This window comes from Misgurnus anguillicaudatus, chromosome 21, assembly GCF_027580225.2.
Source record: "Misgurnus anguillicaudatus chromosome 21, ASM2758022v2, whole genome shotgun sequence".
NCBI classification, from domain to species: Eukaryota; Metazoa; Chordata; class Actinopteri; order Cypriniformes; family Cobitidae; genus Misgurnus; species Misgurnus anguillicaudatus.
The window spans coordinates 36,563,629-36,588,618 of NC_073357.2; the positions used below are offsets into that span (position 1 = coordinate 36,563,629).

A 24,990-nucleotide genomic window follows, 5' to 3' on the forward strand; every position below is an offset into this window, starting at 1 on the left:
GTGATTTAAAGGAACATGCCCAGATTTTGGGAATTTACCTTATTCACTGTATCCCCCAGAGTTAGATAAGTCCATACATACCTTTCTCATCTCCGTGCGTGCTGTAATTCTGTCTGACGCAGCCCCTGCTAGTTTAGCTTAGCACAAAGTCTGGAAGTGAATGGCTCCAGCTAGCAAACTGCTCCCAATAAGTGACAAAATAATGTGAACATTTTCCTATTTATGTGTTGTGATTTGTATAGTCACACCGTGTACAAATACCAAGGTGATATGAGACCCAGCGATCTTTCAACAGTATACATACTGGGAACTATATTCTCAGAAGACGAAGCACTGCTACATGGGCGGGCGGAGTGATTTGCACAACTCTGACCGAACTCTCTGCTCCTCATCAGGGGGCTTCTCGGGTGCTGCGAGCAAATCACTCAACCCAAGTATCAGTGCTTCGCCTTCTGAGGATATAGTTCCCAGTATGTATACTGTTAAAAGATGTCTGTGTCTCATATGACCTTGTTATTTGTACACGGTGTGACCATACAAATCACAACACATAAATAAGAAAATGTCTGCATTATTTTGTCACTCACTGAGAGCAGTTTGCCAGCTGGAGCCATTCACTTCCAGACTTTGTGCTAAGCTAAGCTAGCGGGGGCTGCGTCAGACAGAGTTGCAGCACGCACGGAGATGAGAGGGGTATGTATGGACCCATCCAACTCTGGGGGACACGGTGAATAAGCCAAAATCCCAAAATATGGGCGTGTTCCTTTAAATTAAAAAATCTTATCCCATCATAGCAAAATGATACCCCAAAATATAATTTATACCAATATATATTAAGTTTCACCGGCTGCCTGTAGAGGCGCTAATTTAGTAAATGCATCTATTGGTCGTATTTGATGAAATGGACAAACAACCAAAGCAATCGTTATAGTTGGAGAATAGGTTGGGCCAGTATTATGATCGTTTGTTGATTATTCTGGCCAAGATCTGCCCGGTTAAACAGCATGTGAATGTGCAGGTTAGGGGATGGCAAACTATGAACCACACAAAACTGAATCAAATAATAAATAAATAAATAATTGTACAGAAAACCCAAAAGGAACTGGCAGAAAATATGTAATCAGAACTTTTGTCTAAAAGTAATAAAAAAAAATATTTTACAAGCTCAAAAAATACAAAAGTAAAATGATGTTACATTTCTGAGTATCTAGTGCTATCTATGTTCAAATCCAGTAATTAGGTATTCATTAAAAGCACTTTTATTAATCTTTTTAAAAGATACAGTAAAATACTGTAAAATAGAATTGTTAATGGTATATACGGTTTCATCGGACGCACGTGATACACGTCTGGATCCGAACCTTACTTCCAGTTTCGTTTTTTTAATGGTCTGACTAGTTGCTAAACTGATCTCTTAAACAAAATCCTCATCGAAAATAACACACGTTTTGGTTTCCTAGGTAATCTATGTGTTGTTTTTTTTTGCTTGTTATATAATTAAACTACATTTAAAGTACTTTGTTGTTATTTATTCTTAGCGGAGTTTACCGGAAGTTCATGCGGACCGCGACAGCCGCTTGTTTATGTTGTTACTGCTGAAAAGGTCTATATGAAGCTGGATATTTGTGTTAGCTGTCTGTGTGTGCACTTATAAATATCCTATAATATTTTATTCAAGAGATTCCAGACCTATAGACACCGAGCCCCCATCCAAAAAAATGTAGCTTTGTCTTTTAGTAGCCTGGTTGCCCAAAGAATCTGTATGCAGGTAAAAAGCTAGTGGTTACCCTCTCTCTATAGGTCGAATAACACGCTCACAAACACAAACACACAGCCTGCAAGTGACATATCACCGCATGAAATTCTCCAAAGGGGTTTAAGTATTTACCCTCCCCAGTATCACGGCCTGCTTAAATTCAGCTTACCCTGTTCAATAAGGACTTCAAAGGGAATCATAAATACCTTTTGCCTGCAAAATCTACTGTACGCCGTTTCCCTCTTCTGCCCCCCTTTATCCTGTCTCTTTTCTTCTCCTCATTTCTTCTTTCATTCTCCAGTAAAAACCATCCCTTACTGTGAAATTTATTAGAAGCCGCTTTATTTAGCGTTTATTAGTGTAATAGGAGAAATTGGGAGGGTAATTACTGCTCTGTTGTTTAAGCAGGTGAACCGAAGGAGAAACCCAGGTCTGGGATTAAAGTGGGATTCATTCTGCTCTGACAGGAGACAACTGTTCCTCTATCCTGAGAAAATTAAAGGAGAGAGAAATGTCTCCAAAGGAAAAAAGACAATGCGTGTTGCCAAGTTCATTTTAAAAAATCAGCAGTCACACACGCACAGAAAACACACACTCGCTGCAGATGGCTAGTTTAAACACTACACACAAAACATGAGGCTATAAATGCTATTATTTTTATTTCACATACATATTTTTTATTATTATGCCACAAAGAAGACAACGGGTGAATTGCTCCATGTGGAATTCCGGCTGTAACTACCAAAAGCCACATTTTTCCTAGTATCAAATTGATCACAGAGTAGTAACAACAGTAAAACACAGTCCTGACATGCACAGATTTAAAAATAATAAAAATAATAACACAAAGACAAAAACGTAAAGAGCTTCGCAGCGTAGGCGAATACCAGAAGAAAACCTCTGCAGCCTTAAAAAGTGCCGAGAGCCTGCGCTAGTACAATAAGCAAATCTGTAATATTATTTATGATGAGAACGCGCAGCAAAGCCATTACATTTATAATGTTTTACAAACTCATCAAATAAGTGAATAGAGATTAATTGCCCCGGTCGACCTTAAAATAATTATCAGAACGAGGCAGCTCGAAACTAGATGAAATTGATACACTTGAATAATTAGATCCTTGGCACTGACCTACTCAAGTCAATAAAGGTTATTAAGGCCAATTGCTGTCTAAACGCATTAGAGACAGAGAGAAGCGCTCCACACCATACCCAGCATTTCACCAGCTATACGATAATCCCCTCACTGCGTCTGCCTCTCTGCACAGCCACACATATACACCCCCTGCCCTCAGACACACTAAACCAGATTGGATTCGCTTAACCTTTCAGTGGCTTTGATCAAATGAGCTCACACTGCAATAACATTTACATTGACCCTCACTCTCTGCCTGTGTCTCTCGCTGGGGAGAGAGGTCCTTACCTTCCTGTCTGCCACACACACACACACGCTGGGTCAATAACGTAATCAGATATCAATGGTGACCCCTGCAGTCATGATTGCTCGCTTTCTTTCGCTCTCTTTCTTTCATTGGCTAGAGAGGATGAAATTATGAAATGGTTATTGGGCACGACCCTACACACACGCGTGCGCACACAAATAAACAGACCGCTGAAGTGGAAAAGAAGATACAGCTGGTTACCTTTCCCACAGTCTTTTATAAACAAGTATTTAACACAAGTATTTAAGTTTTGAATACTTGTGAGTGACCGCAACAATTGATCGAGAAAGTATTGTAAGACAAATTGATCCCACTTTAAAACATTTAATGGGATCGGTTTAATTTTGGGATTACAGTGCAACTTATCAGTGCAGCTTTTGTGTGAACACTATATACAGTACACTGAAATTTACAAAATAAAACAGATTTGTCTTGAGACACATGTAAAATTGTAATACATTTTCTAAAACAACCGTTTAAACCTTTAAAAATGCAACACTTCTGCCGTGAGATGCTGTAAAAACAGTGAGACCCGATGCAATGGCCACTACACAACAAAACAGACCAACAATTAATATACTGTATAGTAAATAACTCAATTGATTTATCTGTCGAGTAGACAAAATCTCCAATAAACACACATGCAGTAGTTTTTACACAGGCTTGAAATGACAAAACAGAAAAGAGACAGAGAGAAAAGCTTTTGATGTGATGCTATGAGCGACAGAAGTAGCAAAAAGTGACACATTAGAGCTAAAACATTGTTATAGACACACAGAGACAGACTAGTTAACAGACTGTCTCTCCCTCAACCCCTGCAAAAAAAAAGAAAATATATTTTTTAAATGCTGGTATTTAAAATATTTTGCATATAGACCATCTCTCCTGTGCCACGATAAAAAGAGACACAAAGGGTGTGTGTCATTGTTAAAAAAACTAAATAAATGTCAGTGGTGTATGAGGAGTACGATAGCTTTTCTGTAGGGACCAGACGTGTATGTGTGCGAGGAGAAATTGAGGAGAGGGGCCTGAGACCTGATGTTTGATAACATTTACCTCATCTTATCAAGAAGAAAAACTAGGCACATTTAAATGTCTATCCTTCACACATCTTTCCTCTTTTCTATTTGCCGCCATATTTTCAACGTTGTTTCCATTAAGCAGCTCACATTAATTCATGATGTACAGGTTGAAGAGAGAAAGAGAGGGAGAAACACACAGAGCGAGCGAGCGAGCAAGAGAGGGAGAGAGTTGTTTTATCAGGATGTCATTCAAATGGAGGGGTGAAAATTTGCATCACAACAGCCTGAAGAGCAAGAGAGAGAGACAAGAAAAGAGAGAGAGAAGGAAAACGAAAGAGAGAAACCCCCACGGGAGAGGAGCGTTTTAATAAACATCAGGAAGAGGGTGAACGCACAGAGAAAGACACGGACCGGCAAAACCCCGGCCTCGCACAGACGGCCGAAACCAAGACAAGTGCAGGAAGGTGAGGGAGACTATTCCCAAGAATAGAGATAAACGCATGTCTGTGTTAAATGCCATGACTGTCTGTTAAAATAATACAAACACTCTGCCATACTTAAATGAATTTAAATCAGCCGTGAAAATATCAGATATTAGGAATTCAAATGAATATTTATTGTCGAAGTGCTTTCGCATTCATGAGAGATTTATTCAAGCTCTAACAAATCCTGGGAATTTTCTATCTGTACAACTTATAAAATGCAGAAAGCGGACTGATCATCACGTTAAATGTTATTCAAAAACACAAATAAAAATAGAGAAAGATAAAAATAATAAAAAAATTCTCAAAACGTTTTTGATTACTATTTTTCTTTCGAAAAAAATATTAAATGACAAAGAATAAATACTGAAATTTAAAAAGATTTTAAAAGAAAGATTTAGATTTTTTCCACTGTTTTTTTGCTTTTAATAAGTCTAATATAAATTATTATATTATATGACAAAATTAAGTATTTTATTTATACATTTTTATATACTTGTATGCAGTTAGTTAAAAATATGAATTTAATTTTTAATATACTTATGTGTATTTTATAAACATACAAATAATTTAATAAGACATTCTATAAATTGTAATAATTTAAATAAATATAATTTCTATACTTTAAAATGGAAATGCATTAAATACATAATACAATTTATATAAAATATATTATTTGTTAAAAGAACAAAAAAATGAAAACACGTCAAATGTTTGGTGGATATCAGAGTACTGTCTCTGGATGAAGGGAGAATTAGTATATCACAGAGCGAGTAAGACACGGTGGTTCATTTCTATACACACACAAACACACACTGCGGCTGGCTCCAGAGCTGGTCCTTAGCCCCAGCAGCACATTAGATGTGATTACTGCTCAAAGAGCCAAAGAAAGAGAGAGAGACACTAAGATGATGCAACAGTGCCCCCTACTGAAACAAGCTGCAGAGACGTGTTCTCAACAAGCACATGTGGATCAAACATGTCTCAATCTGACAGTACTGATCAACTGTGATTAACTGTTATTAAAGTGGGGGTTACTAAATTACTAAAGTTTGAATGACATTCAAAAGATGTAATAAAAAATGGAGAATTCGATAAAAAAAAGTATGAACGTCGCTCAACTGATAGAGCATTGTTTTAGAAGAGCAAAGGTTGTGGGTTTGATTTCTAGAAAAGACATGTACTGATAAAAAATGTATGCACTGTCTCTTTGGATATAAGTGTTTGCCAAATGCATGAATGTAAATGATTTAAAAACCTCATATTGTCTACTATCTCCATTTTTTTAATGGCTTGGCTACCCAAAGAATCTGCAACGTTTTAAGTTTTATTTGGTGGGGGATTGGATGAAATCAGCAAAATGCATTAAACAGTGCTGAAAGTTTGACACTGTATTGGTAGCTGAAAGCATAGCGTGCAGTACTTTGTGAATGACGGATGTTCTGACTCTGGCCACAGATTCTGTTCCGGCCCTGTTTACATCTCACTCCATCACTCTTACCATTCGCTCCATCTCCTTCCAGTCATTTTCCAGCTGTTCCATGGGTTTAGTCCACCAGCTGCAGAATCGAGCGTAACGTCGGCCCTGGAACCAGTACTGCCTCAGCCACTCAAACTCCACCTGAGGAGCAACAGAGGATCAACATGTTCAAGCCGCAGTGTGCAAGATTTGCGGTGGTGCACCATGGAATTGCAAAAAAAAAAAGGTTAAAAATGTTTTTCCATTAGTTAGAAAAAAAACTTGTAAACCTAGGCAGGTTAGACAGCTTGTTCTGTTGTTTTGAATCTCAAAATATTCAGTGTACATACTGTACAGTTTGAATGATAAATGAGGAAGGGACTAAGGAATAAAAATAATAAATTACAACTGATGGCTTTCTTCACATATGTGAAACTCCTCACTTTTAGTAAAATATAACATTTTTGCATTGCAGACATGGTGCTGTTGATATTCTTGGTTATAAACTAGGAATCTCTATAAAACCTTCACCTTGTTTTCAGCCAGTCCAGTCCTTGAACAAGAGGTCAAACCACAGCGAGCAGCTGACATTTACTTAACAGCAGCAAAAAAACAGCAGTCGAGTGTGTTTGATAGTCTGTAAAATGTGGTTGTTGGACAAAAATGTTTTCTGCTCCAGTCATTCTTCACTATCCCTCTCTTTGGCCTCTGTGTACTGTATTATATCAGCACGCTGTGAAACAACACCAGTCCAGACGTCCATCCATTTATCAAACTCTATCCATCCATCAGTGGCCAATTTAGCAGCAGAACAGAGCGGCATAGGGGAGTGTGCGCTAGTCACCTGAAGTCAGTGAGGTGGGGAGACCGGAGAAGGGCATTTTCATGGGGTGCTGGGAGTGATTTTCCAAGCTAAACGCACACGTTAAGGTCACGATAACAAGGAAACATAGGTAGCTGTGCATGCTTCTAGAGGACAACGGACACAGTACGCACACATAAAACAACAACAATCAATCATGCACTTATTTAACAAAACAAATGCAAACAGTCTTTCAAATGCACACACACACTTTCTCACACACCTACGGACCTATAAAGCTATATTAGAGATTACCTGTCTTAGATGCAATAGTTTTATACTAAGATCAAAAATGTTTACATGCAACTTAATGCCTCATGTGAGATGTCCCAATGACTTTTACTAAAACAGCATGCGATGAGTACAAAATTCAAAGATAGTTTCCTCCTTGTTTAAAAATATATAGCTACGCAACATGCATGCTAGTTGGAAAGCTTACATTTGACGCATATAGTCACGCAAAATTTAATTAATATATTTGTGTCCGTAGCACGAAATGTCTTTTTTGTGACACTCGCACAAATTTCTATAAATATTTTCCGGTGTCCATGGCACGACTTTCTGTTTCTTGCCATTTTATGTGTTGTTTTCTCATTTTTTTTCTGTTTTTAATCATTGTCGCTTGGGGTTGCGGTTAGATCTGGAAAATATTAGGTCTAAAAATATAACAAAAAGTGATTCTAACCACAACCCCAAGTAACAATGGTAAGAAAATAAGGAAAAAATTGTGCGCCCCTTCCTTAAAACCTAATTTTTAAAACAAACCTGCTGACTTGAGATTTGAAGGTGCCAAAGAATGCATTGTTATATTGTTTTCTGATATCTACATAGAAGGCATGTGGCTTTATTAAATGAAAAAAAATCCAGAAACAGTTTTCACATGTCCATTTACAACACTAAACTGTAAAAAATACTTTGCTGCCTTAAAAATAAGTTGTTGAATCAATTTACAAGTAATTTCAACTTACTATTATTTATCTTGACAAGAGATGAGTTGTTATAACTTCAGGTGAGTTGTTATAACTTATAAAATTAAGTTGACTTTTCTCAACTATATTTTATTAGTTGTGACAACTCATCTCTGTTGAAATGACTTGTAAATCTAAGTTAATTTACCAAAAAATGTTAAGGCAGCAAAGTATTTTTTACAGTGTATGATTTCTCCCCAGAATCAAATAGTATTTTTACCTTATTAAAAAGGGTCATGAATAATAAAGTTGAGCTCTGCTCTGATTGTCTGTTGCTCAGAGGCTTATTTCAGTAGCTCTCTGTGTGTGTAAACAGACCTTATGTTTGAGCCTGTATCAAATAAAGATAAAGATTTTGAGGATCAATCAATTATTTGGAGATTGAAAATAGACGTTTCTGAGTGGTTAAGTTTGTGATTATTAGTATGGACCTGCAAACCGTAACTGTAATGTCAATAATAGAACTTCAATCTAAACGTTAGCATATAGCATTAAAGAGACACTCCACCTTTTTTTGAAAATATGCTAATTTTCCAGCTCCCCTAGAGTTAAACATTTGATTTTTATGGTTTTCAGGGACTTTGCTGACGTAACACGGCTGCAGCAGGTGCAATGATATTACGCAGCGCCTGAAATTTTTTTCCCAGCTATCGAAAGTTACCAAGGGGACTATTTTCGGGTAATATCATTGCGCCAGCTGCAGCAATAGTACGACAGCAAAGTCCTTGATTATTATGCCAGAATGAGCGTATAGTTCCTAGCCATATAGGCCTAGAAAATTGCAACTTTTAATTTTCAGTTGGTTGTAGTACAAGATGCAACTACAAAAGAGTCAGGTATTAAATAGGAAAAATATTGAAACTATTTGGTTATTTTTGAGTGTGATGCTAATGGTCTAATCAGATTCAATGGATTGTGCTAAGCTATGCTAAAAGTGGTACCACTAGACCCGGAGATCGGCTGAATGGATTCCAAAATGGTAAAAATCAAATGTTTAACTCTAGGGGAGCTGGAAAATGAGCATATTTTAAAAAAAGTGGAGTGTCCCTTTAATTAGCATATAGCGCTAACTCAACAGTCACAACTTTGTTTTTAGCATTGTAACAACATTGCAATTCATTTAATGTGTCATTTAGTGTTTTGGCCGTAAATCTTGACTGTAACGTTATGTTGGGGTTATGTTGAGATTGGCCTGTTTTCAGTAGTCTTTTGCATGCACAAGATTTAAATAAGAAGGAAAGAACATTATTGTTTAAGGCTCGTGATACTGTAGGTCATTACCACGTACAGGACCCGTATTATTCATCTATGATGCACCTTAAAAGCAAAACATGCTTTAGTCAATTTAGGAATCTTTCAAATAGTATGGAACATTATAATTGTGTCTGAAGGGTTTCAAAGTATATTTGGAGTGACATTTTGCATTAGCTAGATAATTGATTCGATCCCAGGTTACGCATACTGATAAAATGTATACCACGAATGCACTTTAAGTGGCTTTGAATACAGTAAAAGCATCTGTGAAATGCTTAAGTGTAAGTGTATATGTAAAGTACTTCTACACATACACAAACTGTTTGCCTTGTACTTGACATCTTTGCATCTTTTCGTGATGCTGATCGTAACTGTGTCATCACAATAGGAAGGGAATGATGACATCTGCATTTCCTGTTTTCCTGTTTGTTGTTGTGTTTCCTTTGTTTGCTGCCTTGTGACACCCATCAGAGAAGTAAAGATTTATCACACACGCCGAAAACATCACACCTCTCGCACCTCCACACACTTCTCTTTCCTCTCCTCCTCATCGTTTCTTTAACTCATTACTTTCATTCTTCATCTCATCAATCTCTCTTTTCTCTCTGTCTCTATATCTCTACAGGGAGCAGAATACACCACAGGCCCTCAGTCTTCCTCCTCTGGGAATCTCCTCATCTTTGACTCTTTTGAAGTGATGAGTTAACCCTCCCAAGAATGCCTAATGCAGCCATGTGCATGTGTGCATCTGTGTGCTTGCCCCAAATCTAAATGTAAGCACATCCCACAAGTGCTTAAACAAAGCACTGCTCCAAAATTCATTCTCTAAACAACCCCCTCCATGCCTAATCTGAGAATAACAACCGCACAATACGCAGACGAATAATACAACAACAGAAGAGCAGCCAAAAGATACAATACAATCTTTAATTTCGATGCACTGCAAAGAAAAAGTGGGGATCAGAGGCTTTATGAATATTATTCATTATACTATAATTTTTTTTACACCTATTAATATTATTATAGGTGTTTGTGAAACCAAATATATTTGCATTTCATAATACTTAGTGAATAGTTATTATCAATTATTTGTTATTTTTCTGATCTGAATTGAACTTTGGGATTTCGTGCACTTATATTATTAGTTCATTCCAAGTTCCGATTCAGATCAAATTACTTTTATTTTAAGTGTATTAATCGATTAATAGATCAGAACTACACTTTGAAATCGCATTGAAAAAATGTGTGCCAAATTTTTTTTTAAACTTAATTCTTATTCGAAGGACTGCACAGCTGACTCTCTTTCCTAGACGCTTCATAAATACCCGTGTTGGGTATCAGTTTCTAAGCATCTATTTAAACTCGACTGAACGCGATCATCCTTAGCTGGACTGAGATCAGACAGCCAGGGTTCACTTTCACATATGGCCGTCTTCAAAGAAATGCTACACTTTGTGTTGGTTCAAACCTACGCTCACTTCAGACCAATACCGACCACTGAGAGACCCTCTATGGATGCCGGAGGCTACAAATGCTAGCAGCCGCTTTTGTGTCTGTCATTCGCCCCATGCTGATTGTCTGTCTGTCCTTCTGTGTTTAAAGCCCACACAGTGCAGGGTGCTTTGAGCCAACATGGAGGCCAGTTTCCCACAGAGCAGGCCTGCAACAGGCACAGAGCTGGAAACTATGCGACTGGCATTTAGAGCCAAGCCGTCTGCTGCTATGAGGTACTGCGACTAAATGCCACCTGCATATGCTGGAGGGGAGAAGGAGAGAAAGAGAGAAAACAGATAGAAACCAAGGGTTTTAGTGACAGGTGGACGGACTGTTTATGTCTGTCTCACCACCATCACTTTCTCGAGCTGAAAGGGGTGGGTGACAACTGCCTCTTAGCTATAATAGTGGTCCAGTGCTCACCATGGTGACCTGCATGCATATTAATGCAGCATCACAAAGATCCAGTGGGTTAAGGTTTATACTTCAGAAATCTCTCTCATGCACAGCTCTTTCTTAGGACTGCCAATCAATTTACCCAAAGCACTGCTGCGACTAAATCAATAGGCCAGTCTGTACTGTTTGATCTGTAAACCCATAGCTACACACGGTCATACATATACAGCATGCACATAAGCTCATACAACTTTATAGAGGTGCAATGTAAGTGCACATAAGTAAATGGAAAAGTGACTATAGAGTAGGGTGGTCCTTATTTTTCAACATATAGGGTTCTATCTTACACAACGCGCAATGTATTTTGCTAGTTTCGACCCGGCGCAATTATAATTTTCACGTTTAGCGCCATGTTGTTTCAATAGCAAATGCATTTGCGCCCATGGGCGTTCTGATCTAAAAACGAGGTGTGTTCAGGAGCATTGTTGGCGCGCTGCTATTCTGAGGCAACTAAAATAGACTAAGCCATTAACCAACTAAAACCTGGTCTTAAGTCAATGGCGCAATATGTTTTTTTGTTATTTAAAGAGCGCATTAGAAATATGCGCTATATAAACGGGAGGACAACGCAGGTTTGCTTATCACATACATGAATGCTCAGCAGCACAAAAACGCTTTTTAAATTTGAAAGATTAAAGGATTGAATGTAAAAGATTATTATTGAGTCTCTTGGACATAAATGAGGACTAATTATGATACGTTAGAAGGCGCAAAGAGCTGCTTCACCTGCAGCCTGGTAAGTAAATAAATGTTTTGCTTTAAACTTGCTTTAAATGCTTTTTTTTTAAATGCTACCTCTCGGATTTATTGTATATGATGACTCTGTACCTGTGGATATGGTGAGATGAAAAACATTTTTAAGTAATGCTTAAAAAAACGCTGTCCAAGTGCTGAAACGTCCGGATAATTTACCGTTTGTAAATTCTTTATCTCCTGTTTGTTAAAAATAAAGTATTTTTAGAGTACAAACCTTTTCTTACATGCTTGTAAATTATTTTTTGATGATATTGGATAGCCATACAATTAAAGCAATTAAAAGCCTGCTTTTTTACTTCCATGATTGAAAGAAAACGGGTTTTAAAGGTTTTAATAAAAAAAATATCAATTTCAATACAAGTGAAAAACAACACAATTATTATGTTGGCTTTGAAAAAGCCAATATATTGTTATTGCTATTAAACTTATATCTTATTATGTTGGCTTGAAAAAGCCAACATATTGTTATTGCTTTTAAACTTATTATGTTGGCTTTGAAAAAGCCAATATATTGTTATTGCTATTAAACTTATTATTATTCTTTTTCTCCCCCCAAAATTTCGGCAACTAACTCGTCCTAGGGCTTTCAAGCTACATGCACCAAATTTTCCACAGACCTTCAGACTGGTCTGACTTAGTGTGCTATATCTTTTCTAACTGATGGGACCTTCCGAATTCCTAAACGGGGGTCTCGAACACCCCAAAATTTCCATTGACTTAACATTGAGACAAACTTTGACGGGTCATAGCTGTGAGTGAGAAACTTGTAGAAACTTGTGGCTTACCACATTTAAGGTGGCTGACAGGCTCTGTAAGAACATACCTCACAATGGGGTGTAAGCTGTACCCCTGGGGTGTAAGAGGCCCCCAAAATTTCCCATTGACTTATAATGGGGCAGGAAGCATGCCCATATAAGGGAATAAACGCGTCCCAGATGGAATATCTTTACTTTAGAGTGTCGTAGAGACATGGGGTTGGGCTCATTTTACTCAGTCATCCAATCAGTCTCTTAGGATCGCCCCAAAGCTATTTAGCCACGCCCCTAGCAACAATTTTGGGTACCCTAGCAACATCTCCCATAGACTACCATTATAAAAAGCCCAGATGGATATCTTTACACCAGAGTGTCATAGAGACATAGGGGTGGGCTCATTTTACTCAGGCATCCAATCAGTCTTAATAGGATTCTTATTGAGGCATTAAGCCACGCCCCTAGCAACCAAATTTGAGCACCCTAGCAACATAATAAACAAAGCAATATATCTCTTGGTCTGAACATCATAGAGACATGGGGGTTGGGTCTTTGGGTCATGTTAGCTTCATGCTAGCTCCATGCTAAGTCATACTAGCTTCATGCTAGTTTAATGCTAGCTTTATGCTAATTTCATAATAAATCTTGCTAACTTCATGCTAAATCATGCTAACTTCATGTTAAATCTTGTTAGCTGCACGCTAAATAGTGCTAGCGTCATGCTAATCATGTTAGCATCATGCTAATCATGCTAGCTTCACGTTAAATCATGCTAGCTTCATGCTAATCATGCTAACCTTATGCTTACTTCATGTTAATCATGGTAGCCTCATGCTAGCTTCATGCTAATCATGCTAACATCATGCTAGCTTCATGCTAATCATGCTAGAATCATGCTAGCTTCATGCTAATCATGCTAGCTTCATGCTAATCATGCTAGAATCATGCTAGTTTCATGCTAACATCATGCTAGCTTCATGCTAATCATATTAACATCATGCTAGCTTCATGCTAATCATGCTAGCATCATGCTAGCTTCATGCTAATCATGCTAGCATCATGCTAGCTTCATGTTAATCATTCTAGCATCATGCTAGCTTCATGCTAATCATGCTAACATCATGCTAGCTTCATGCTAATCATGCTAGCATCATGCTAGCTTCATGCTAATCATGCTAGCATCATGCTAGCTTCATGCTAATCATGCTAGCATCATGCTAGTTTCATGCTAATCATGTTAGCATCATGCTAGCTTCATGCTAATCATGCTAGCATCATGCTAGCTTCATGCTAATCATGCTAACATCATGCTAGCTTCATGCTAATCATGCTAGCATCATGCTAGCTTCATGCTAATCATGCTAGCATCCTGCTAGCTTCATGCTAATCATGCTAGCATCATGCTAGCTTCATGCTAATCATGTTAGCATCATGCTAGCTTCATGCTAATCATGCTAGCATCATGCTAGCTTCATGCTAATCATGCTAGCATCATTCTAGCTTCATGCTAATCATGCTAGAATCATGCTAGTTTCATGCTAACATCATGCTAGCTTCATGCTAATCATATTAACATCATGCTAGCTTCATGCTAATCATGCTAGCTTCATGCTAATCATGCTAACATCATGCCAGCTTCATGTTAATCATTCTAGCATCATGCTAGCGTCATGCTAATCATGCTAGCATCATGCTAGCTTCATGCTAATCATGCTAGCATCATGCTAGCTTCATGCTAATCATGCTAGCATCATGCTAGCTTCATGCTAATCATGTTAGCATCATGCTAGCTTCATGCTAATCAGGCTAGCATAATGCTAGCTTCATGCTAATCATGCTAGCATCATGCTAGCTTCATGCTAATCATGCTAACATCATGCTAGCTTCATGCTAATCATGCTAACATCATGCTAGCTTCATGCTAATCATGCTAGCATCATGCTAACTTCATGCTAATCATGCTAGCATCATGCTAGCTTCATGCTAATCATGCTAGCATCATGCTAGCTTCATGCTAATCATGCTAGCATCATGCTAGCTTCATGCTAATCATGCTAGCATCATGCTAGCTTCATGCTAATCATGTTAGCATCATGCTAGCTTCATGCTAATCATGCTAACATCAGGCTAACTTCATGCTAATCATGCTACCTTCATACTTAAACATTCTAACAGCCAGATAGCCTACTAAACTAAACTTCTGTCAAACCGTTTTAAACGTTCAAGCTACGCTTTTTCAAGCCAACATAAAGTTTGTCTTCAAACTTTAATATCTAGTTAGTGGTGCTTGCATTTATGCAAAGCATCACTATTACTATTGTGCATACTTATTATTTATAATTATTCTTCTTTTTCTGGACACTTTTTCGGCGCGTAACTCGTCCCGCACGGTTTAACGTAGTCCCACAAGAGAGGGCTCAAATCGACCGGATTATTGAGGAGAGGTGTGCTATGACTTTTATAAGGGATCGGGTGCAGGATTTCTGAAAGGGGGTCGAAAAACCACCCGAAAAATCCCATTGACTTAACATTGCGCCAAACTTTGACGAGTCATAGCTCCGCTCGAGGATTTTATAGAAACATGTGGGTTACAACATTTGAAGAGGGTGGTAGGCTCTGTAAGAACATGGATCACAATGGTGTGTAAGTTGTACCCCTGGGGTGTAAGAGGTGCCCAAAAATGCCCAATGAAAAGTCAATGGGGCAAAATCCCATAGACTTACCATTGCAAAAATTTTGACGGGTCATAGGTACGGGTGAGGATTTTGTAGAAACATGTGGGTTACTAAATTTGAAGAGGGTGGTAAGCTATGTAAGAACATACATGACATTGGGGTGTAAGTTGTACCCCTGGGGTGTAAGAGGCACCCGAAAATTCCCATTGACTTATAATGGGGCAGGAAACATGCCCATATAAGGGAATAAAACAGTTCCAGATGGGATATCTTTGCTTTACAGTGTCGTAGAGATAAGTGGGTGGGCTCATTTCACTCCGGCATCCAATCAGTCCCTCAGGATCATCCCAGAGCTATTAAGCCACGCCCCTAGCAACAATTCTGGGCACCCTAGCAACATCTCCCATAGACTGCCATTATAAAATGCCCAGATGGATATCTTTGCACCACAGTGTCATAAAGACATGAGGGTGGGCTCATTTTACTCAGGCATCCAATCAGTCTCTCAGGATCCTTACATAGGTATTAAGCCACGCCCCTAGCAACCATTTTTGAGCTCCCTAGCAACATAAAATTCAAACAGTTATATCTCCGCATCAGAACATCGTAGAGACACGGGGGTTGGACCGTTTGACTCGTGACTCGGAGTGTAATCATTATGGGATGCCAATTTTTTCCTTAGCAACCAAATGCAGTACCCTAGCAACAGAGTAAACAAAGGCTTATATCTCCGCACCAGAACATCGTAGAGACACGGGGGTTGGACCGTTTGACTCGTGACTCAGAGTGTAATCATTATGGGATGCCAATTTTTTCCCTAGCAACCAAATACAGTACCCTAGCAACAGAGTAAACAAAGCCTTATATCTCCGCATCAGAACATCGTAGAGACACGGGGGTTGGACCGTTTGACTAGTGACTCAGAGTGTAATCATTATGGGATGCCAATTTTTTCCCTAGCAACCAAATACAGTACCCTAGCAACAGAGTAAACAAAGCCTTATATCTCCGCATCAGAACATCGTAGAGACATGGGGGTTGGACCGTTTGACTCGTGACTCAGAGTGTAATCATTATGGGATGCCAATTTTTTCCCTAGCAACCAAATACAGTACCCTAGCAACAGAGTAAACAAAGCCTTATATCTCCGCATCAGAACATCGTAGAGACACGGGGGTTGGACCGTTTGACTCGTGAATCAGAGTGTAATCAATATTGGATGTCAAATTTTTCCCTAGCAACCAAATACAGTACCCTAGCAACCAAATAAACAAAGCCTTATATCTCCCCATCAGAACATCGTAGAGACATGGGGGTTTGACCATTTGACTTGTGACTCGAAGTGTAATCACTAGTGGATGGCAATTTTCTCCCTAGCAACCAAATACACTACCCTAGCAACCGAAAAAACAAAGCCTTATATCTCAGCATCAGAACATCGTAGAGACATGGGGGTTGGACCGTTTTACTTGTGGTTTGGAGTATAATCATATACTGTCCCCCGAAATTTGCCACGGCAAGCACCACTTCACATTTTCTTCAGGAAATGTACCTATCTAGTTATTATTATTCTTCTTAGCACCCCAAAATTTTAAACACTAACTCGTCCTAGAGCTTTCAAGCTACATGCACCAAATTTCCCACGGACCTTAAGACTGGTCTGACTTAGTGTGCTATATCTTTTCTAACTGATGAGACCTTCCGAATTCTTAAACGGGGCGCTCAAAGACCCCAAAACTCCCATTTACTTAACATGGAGACAAACTTTGACGGGTCATAGCTGCGAGTGAGAAACTTGCAGAAACTTGTGGCTTACCACATTTAAGGAGGCTGACAGGCTCTGTAAGAACATACATCAAAATGGGGTGTAAGCTGTACCCCTGGGGTGTGAGAGGCCCCCAAAATTTCCCATTGACTTATAATGGGGCAGGAAACATGCCCATATAAGGGAATAAAAGTGTCCCAGATGGAATATCTTCATTTTAGAGTGTCGTAGAGACATGGGGGTGGGTTCATTTTACTCAGTCATCCAATTACTCACTAAGGATCGCCCCAGAGCTATTAAGCCACGCCCCTAGCAACAATTTTGGGTACCCTAGCAACATCTCCCATAGACTACCATTATAAAAAGCCCAGATGGATATCTTTACACCAGAGTGTCATAGAGACATAGGGGTGGGCTCATTTACTCAGGCATCCAATCAGTCTTAATAGGATTCTTATTGAGGCATTAAGCCACACCCCTAGCAACCAAATATGAGCACCCTAGCAACATAATAAACAAAGCCTTATATCTCTTGGTCTGAACATCATAGAGACATTGGGGTTGGGTCTTTGGGTCATGTTAGCTTCATGCTAGCTCCATGCTAAGTCATACTAGCTTCATGCTAGTTTCATGCTAGCTTTATGCTAATTTCATAATAAATCTTGCTAACTTCATGCTAAATCATGCTAACTTCAAGTTAAATCTTGTTAGCTGCACGCTAAATAGTGTTAGCTTCATGCTAATCATGTTAGCATCATGCTAATCATGCTAGCTTCACGTTAAATCATGCTTACTTCATGCTAATCATGCTAGCCTCATGCTAGCTTCATGCTAATCATGCTAGCATCATGCTAGCTTCATGCTCATCATGCTAGAATCATGTTAACTTCATGCTAATCGTGCTAGAATCATGCTAACTTCATGCTAATCATGCTAGAATCATGCTAGCTTCATGCTTATCATGCTAGAATCATGCTAGCTTCATGCTAATCATGCTAACATCATGCTAGCTTCATGCTAATCATGCTAGCAACATGCTAGCTTTATGCTAATCATGCTAGCAACATGCTAGCTTTATGCTAATCATGCTAGCAACATGCTAGCTTTATGCTAATCATGCTAGCAACATGCTAGCTTTATGCTAATCATGCTAGCAACATGCTAACTTTATGCTAATCATGTTAACTTCATGCTAATCATGTTAGCATCATGCTAGCTTTATGCTAATCATGTAAGCATCATGCTAGCTTCATGCTAATCATGCAAGCATCATGCTAGCTTCATGCTAAACATGCTAGCATCATGCTAGCTTCATGATAATAATGCTAGTATCATGCTAACATCATGCTAACTTCATGCTAGCTTCATGCTTATCATGCTAACATCATGCTAACATCATGCTTATCATGCTAACATCATGCTAACTTCATGCTAATCATGCTAGCTTCATGCTAATCATGCTAACCTCATGCTAGCTTCATGCTAATCATGCTAGCATCATGCTAGCTTCATGCTAATCATGCTAGCATCATGTTAGCTTCATGCTAATCATGCTAGCATCATGCTAGCTTCATGCTAATCATGCTAGCTTCATACTAATCATGTTAGCATCATGCTACCTTCATGCTAATCATGTTAGCATCATGATAGCTTCATGCTAATCATGCTAGCATCATGCTAGCGTCATGCTAAACATGCTAGCATCATGCTAGCTTCATGATAATCATGCTAGCTTCATGCTAATCATGCTATCATCATGCTAACTTCATGCTAATCATGCTAGCATCATGCTAGCTTCATGATAATCATGCTAGCTTCATGCTAATCATGCTATCATCATGCTAACTTCATGCTAATCATGCTAGCATCATGCTAATCATGCTAGCATCGTGCTAGCTTCATGCTAATCATGCTAACATCATGTTAGCATCATGCTAATCATGCTAGCATCATGCCAGCTCCATGCTTATCATGATACCATCATGCTAGATTCATGCTTATCATGTTAGCATCATGCTAAATCATGCTACCTTTATACTTAAACATTCTAACAGCCAGATTGCCTACTAAACTAAACTTCTGTCAAACAGTTTTAAACATTCAAGCTACGCTTTTTCAAGCCAACATAAAGTTTGTCTTCAAACTTTAATATCTAGTTATTATTCCGCTTTCTTCTGAGACTAAATTTCTGACACTAACTCGTCCTAGGGCTTTCAAGCTACATGCACCAAATTTTCCACAGACCTTCAGACTGGTCTGACTTAGTGTGCTATATCTTTTCTAACTGATGGGAGCTTCCGAATTCCTAAACGGGGGGCTCGAACACCCCAAAATTTCCATTGACTTAACATTGAGACAAACTTTGACGGGTCATAGCTGTGAGTGAGAAACTTGTAGAAACTTGTGGCTTACCACATTTAAGGAGGCTGACAGGCTCTGTAAGAACATACATCAAAATGGGGTGTAAGCTGTACCCCTGGGGTGTGAGAGGCCCCCAAAATTTCCCATTGACTTTTAATGGGGCAGGAAACATGCCCATATAAGGGAATAAAAGTGTCCCAGATGGAATATCTTCACTTTAGAGTGTCGTAGAGACATGGGGGTGGGTTCATTTTACTCAGTCATCCAATTACTCACTAAGGATCGCCCCAGAGCTATTAAGCCACGCCCCTAGCAACAATTTTGGGTACCCTAGCAACATCTCCCATAGACTACCATTATAAAAAGCCCAGATGGATATCTTTACACCAGAGTGTCATAGAGACATAGGGGTGGGCTCATTTACTCAGGCATCCAATCAGTCTTAATAGGATTCTTATTGAGGCATTAAGCCACACCCCTAGCAACCAAATATGAGCACCCTAGCAACATAATAAACAAAGCCTTATATCTCTTGGTCTGAACATCATAGAGACATTGGGGTTGGGTCTTTGGGTCATGTTAGCTTCATGCTAGCTCCATGCTAAGTCATGCTAGCTTCATGCTAGTTTCATGCTAGCTTTATGCTAATTTCATAATAAATCTTGCTAACTTCATGCTAAATCATGCTAACTTCATGTTAAATCTTGTTAGCTGCACGCTAAATAGTGCTAGCTTCATGCTAATCATGTTAGCATCATGCTAATCATGCTAGCTTCACGTTAAATCATGCTAGCTTCATGCTAATCATGCTAACCTCATGCTTACTTCATGCTAATCATGCTAGCCTCATGCTAGCTTCATGCTAATCATGCTAGCATCATGCTAGCTTCATGCTAATCATGCTAGAATCATGTTAACTTCATGCTAATCGTGCTAGAATCATGCTAACTTCATGCTAATCATGCTAGAAACATGCTAGCTTCATGCTAATCATGCTAGAATCATGCTAGCTTCATGCTAATCATGCTAACATCATGCTAGCTTTATGCTAATCATGCTAGCAACATGCTAGCTTTATGCTAATCATGCTAGCAACATGCTAGCTTTATGCTAATCATGCTAGCAACATGCTAGCTTTATGCTAATCATGTTAGCAACATGCTAGCTTCATGCTAATCATGCTAGCATCATGCTAGCTTCATGCTAATCATGCTAGCAACATGCTAACTTTATGCTAATCATGTTAGCTTCATGCTAATCATGTTAGCATCATGCTAGCTTTATGCTAATCATGCTAGCTTCATACTAATCATGTTAGCATCATGCTAGCTTCATGCTAATCATGTAAGCATCATGCTAGCTTCATGCTAATCATGCTAGCATCATGCTAGCTTCATGCTAAACATGCTAACATCATGCTAGCTTCATGATAATCATGCTAGTATCATGCTAACATCATGCTAACTTCATGCTAGCTTCATGCTTATCATGCTAACATCATGCTTATCATGTTAGCATCATGTTAACTTCATGCTAATCATGCTAGCTTCATGCTAATCATGCTAACATCATGCTAGCTTCATGCTAATCATGCTAGCATCATGCTAATCATGCTAGCATCATGCTAATCATGCTAGCTTCATGCTAGCTTCATGCTAATCATGCTAGCATCATGTTAGCTTCATGCTAATCATGCTAGCATCATGCTAGCTTCATGCTAATCATGCTAGCTTCATACTAATCATGTTAGCATCATGCTACCTTCATGCTAATCATGTTAGCATAATGCTAGCTTCATGCTAATCATGCTAGCATCATGCTAGCTTCATGCTAAACATGCTAGCATCATGCTAAACATGCTAGCATCATGCTAGCTTCATGATAATCATGCTAGCTTCATGCTAATCATGCTAACATCATGTTAGCTTCATGCTAATCATGCTAGCTTCATGCTAATCATGTTAGCGTCATGTTAATCATGCTAACATCATGCTAGCATCATGCTAATCATGCTAGCATCATGCCAGCTCCATGCTTATCATGATACCATCATGCTAGATTCATGCTTATCATGTTAGCATCATGCTAAATCATGCTACCTTTATACTTAAACATTCTAACAGCCAGATTGCCTACTAAACTAAACTTCTGTCAAACAGTTTTAAACGTTCAAGCTACGCTTTTTCAAGCCAACATAAAGTTTGTCTTCAAACTTTAATATCTAGTTTAACATTAATCTTAAACTGGGGATCTTCTTCCTCCGCTTAGTTTTTCAGTTTACAAAGTCCGTCATCTAAATAGGGATCAGACATAGCGCCAGCGCAACTTGCTTTTAAAGGGAATGAGAGCTGAGACTCTCATTGGTTTATTGCACGTTATGCCCAAAATACTGCCATTACAATAGGACCAACCCTTTTCGACCATGCGCTCAGCGCACAAACCCTTTTTCCTGTCGTTAAATTAACAAAAGTGGATTCAGACACGCCCATTTAGACGTTGCGCTGTGCGCTTTAGACAATGCGCTTAGATCGTTAAAATAGGGCCCATAAAAGTTCATGCTTTCACCCCACCAATATGTTTGAATAAATAAATAAATAAATAAATAAATAAATAAATTGGGCAAAATGGTTAAATATTAATTATTATTTAGAGGTCGCTCAAGACCTTTGAAGTTTAACACGTTCATGTATTGTGTGATACTTTGTGCTAGCATGTATAATTGTTTAATAATATATACTTATGGCAGCAATGGACTTATTCGAGCATGCTCCCTGCAATTAAAACTCCTGTTTAGTTGTAATATGTCTTTCAAAGCAAGAGAGCTTCAGTGTGAATAAAGCACAATAGACAATATACACAAGAGACAATGGCTGAAGCAACACGAAGCAAGTCCGCTATATGGTTACTTGGATCAGAAGAAACTGAAATAACTGGAACAAAGTTACCCTCCAAGAAGCAAGTTTTGTGCGTGTTGTGCGTTTTTAAATGGTACAGATTTTGCAAAAATATGTGATTTTGGAAATATTCAAAGGCTTTGAGCAATCTCTAAATATTGTAGGAACAATTCAAAATTTTGCACAGTGTGTTTTTATTCATATCCTAACACATTTAGGGGGTGAGAGTTGAAGATTAAAAAAAAAATTACTCATTATAAAGACCACCCTACTATAGAGTACTTTTACGCTGCTGTTTATTTGTCCATTTTGGACCTTTATTTTCATTGCATAAGCAAAAAAACTTAGAAAGTTATACAGGTTTGGAACAACTCTGCAAAAAAACTGTGACAGAATCTTTAGTTTCTGAGCAAACTAACCCTTTAATTCTACAGCCATGCAAGGTTAACACCCGTTTCAGAAGCCCGCAGGCACAAAACCCTTCAGAGAATGAAAGAAAGACATACAGCTAAAAAAAAAACTTTTGCTGAACCTCTGTACTGTATATCAACAACAGCAGCATCCCACACGCCCTAAACACATAGGTAAACATTCATCTTCATCACCATCAATGCATCAACATATTCCATTAATCCCACACATTTCTCTTACACATACACTTCAACCATACACCTTTCAGGGGCCAATCTCTATGCACTCCAACACACTAAACAGGAGCAAGATGCTGAGCTCTGTCAGAACGGCAAGCTGGGGTAAAAAGTTGTTTCAATAATAAATAATACAATACATCATTTAACAACACACACATGCCCTCGTGGGCAATTTCAACAAAATAGGTTCGATCAGGTCTGAGTGCCGAGGTCTGTAACCTCCGGGGAGGCTAAGGCCCCGGGCAAGGGTGTATATATAGCACTTCAATATTTTTAGGGGGTTTTAAGGTGCTGAATGGTAATCCACGTGAGTCTGGGTTCAACAAAGACCTATACAAGGCTACACTGACGGTCAGGTCCATTATTAAGCGCTTGAAGAAATTAACGCCAAGCACACCCTTTAAAAAACCTTCGAGCCACCTCATTTGTTATGGTCTAAGGCACGCGTTTGGGATTTGGTGTCATGAGTACACATTTTACAATGTTTCAAACACAACCGCACCGATATGTATTATATATACAGTACTGTGCAAAAGTCTTAAGGGGGTCACACACCACCCGCGCAGTGCTGCGTCGAGTCGCGTCTAGGACAACTCGGAGGTATCGTAAACCAAAAGTGCACATTAAATAGCGCGAGCTTCGTCAGATAGCGTCTATTTCAAAATGCAAAATATACGTTAGCAGCCAATGTTAATCATTAATGATTTTGGACAAATATGCACAAAAAACACACCTCATTGTGGATGTCCTCAATGTGCTGCAGGGTATTGGGCAGGAGGGAACACAAGCTCTTGCTGTTATTTTCGGGATCTGTGCACAAGTTCTCCAAGGCCTCTGAGCAACGCTTTTGTATATAGTCCAGCGTACCTGTACAACACTGAATACACAAGCCAGATAACATTGTTTATGTAAGCCAATAAAAGTTAGATTTAGCTGAGGACATTAACATTCCTGAAGCTAAGGTAAAGCATGGTGCTAGCAACACCAAGGACATGGGTTTAAACTCAAAGGGAATGCACATACTAATAAAAAGCCTGAATGCACTGTAAGTCGCTGTAAAGCTAAACGATAAAGGTAAACTATTCTCACCTGTGCAACTCTATGAGTGGAGCTGAATCTAGCCGTGTCACCAGCCAGAACACAGTGCTGATGTGTCCGATTCAGATCATCTATAAACACAAACAAAAATATCCCTGTTGAGACGAAATTGCACTCCAATGGTCCAAAGGGACAAATATTAATATTGCAAAGTCTGTTGTTTTCCCTCCACACACAATTAATTGTTCTCTTTGCATTATACAATCTTTTTCTATCTAATAATACACGCCATCTCTTCACCTGGACTCTGTCACGTCCTCACCATGAATCACGGGTCACACCAAAGTCCCCTAATAAATATTTATCATTATTCTCTTTTCGTCAGCCTGCTGCTGTCCTCACTTTAAAAGTGGGCTTTTAAATGTATTGGGTCAAAACCTCTCCTTAGGTCTGTCCTCTCCCTGGAGCATTCAGCATAGGAAATCTTATTACCAGCTGGGCCCGGTGTCGGTCCAACGAATTGTTCCCCCGCTAACCAGCCCCAAATTCCATTTTTGAGAATCCACTGATTAGATTTACACATACAAGCCTCAGACATTAATGGATCGACGGCTGTGACAATGTTGGAGAGTGTCTATAAATATTTGTAAATATTTATCTCTTTCTTTCTCTCTTTTTTTCTCTTTTTTATACATTTATTTCCTTTTCTCTTTCTTTCTTTCCTTCCTTCCTCCCTGCCTTTCTTTCTTTCTTTCTTTCTTTCCTTCCTTCCTTTTTCCTTCCTTTTTCCTTCCTTTGCTTCTTCCTTCCTTTCCTTATTTCCATCCTTTCCATCCATTTTTTCTGCCTTTCTTTCTTCCTCTTTTTCTTCCTTCCTTCGTTCCTTCTTTCCATTCTTTCCTTC

The 24,990-nt window shown here is 38.8% G+C and overlaps 1 protein-coding gene across 2 annotated transcripts in view; it reads right to left on the reverse strand.

The window, feature by feature from the left end:
• Positions 1–24,990, reverse strand: part of fto (FTO alpha-ketoglutarate dependent dioxygenase) — a 168,566-nt gene that overhangs the window by 99,915 nt on the left and 43,661 nt on the right. The window contains exons 5-7 of one of the 2 annotated variants that reach the window (XM_055205505.2): positions 24,138–24,217; positions 23,782–23,925; positions 6,204–6,323 (exon numbers count right to left, since the gene is read on the reverse strand). In XM_055205505.2, the coding sequence (XP_055061480.2) occupies positions 6,204–6,323; positions 23,782–23,925; positions 24,138–24,217 (344 nt within the window). The remainder of the gene's footprint in view (positions 1–6,203; positions 6,324–23,781; positions 23,926–24,137; positions 24,218–24,990) is intronic. The other variant, XM_055205511.2, reaches the window with a different exon arrangement.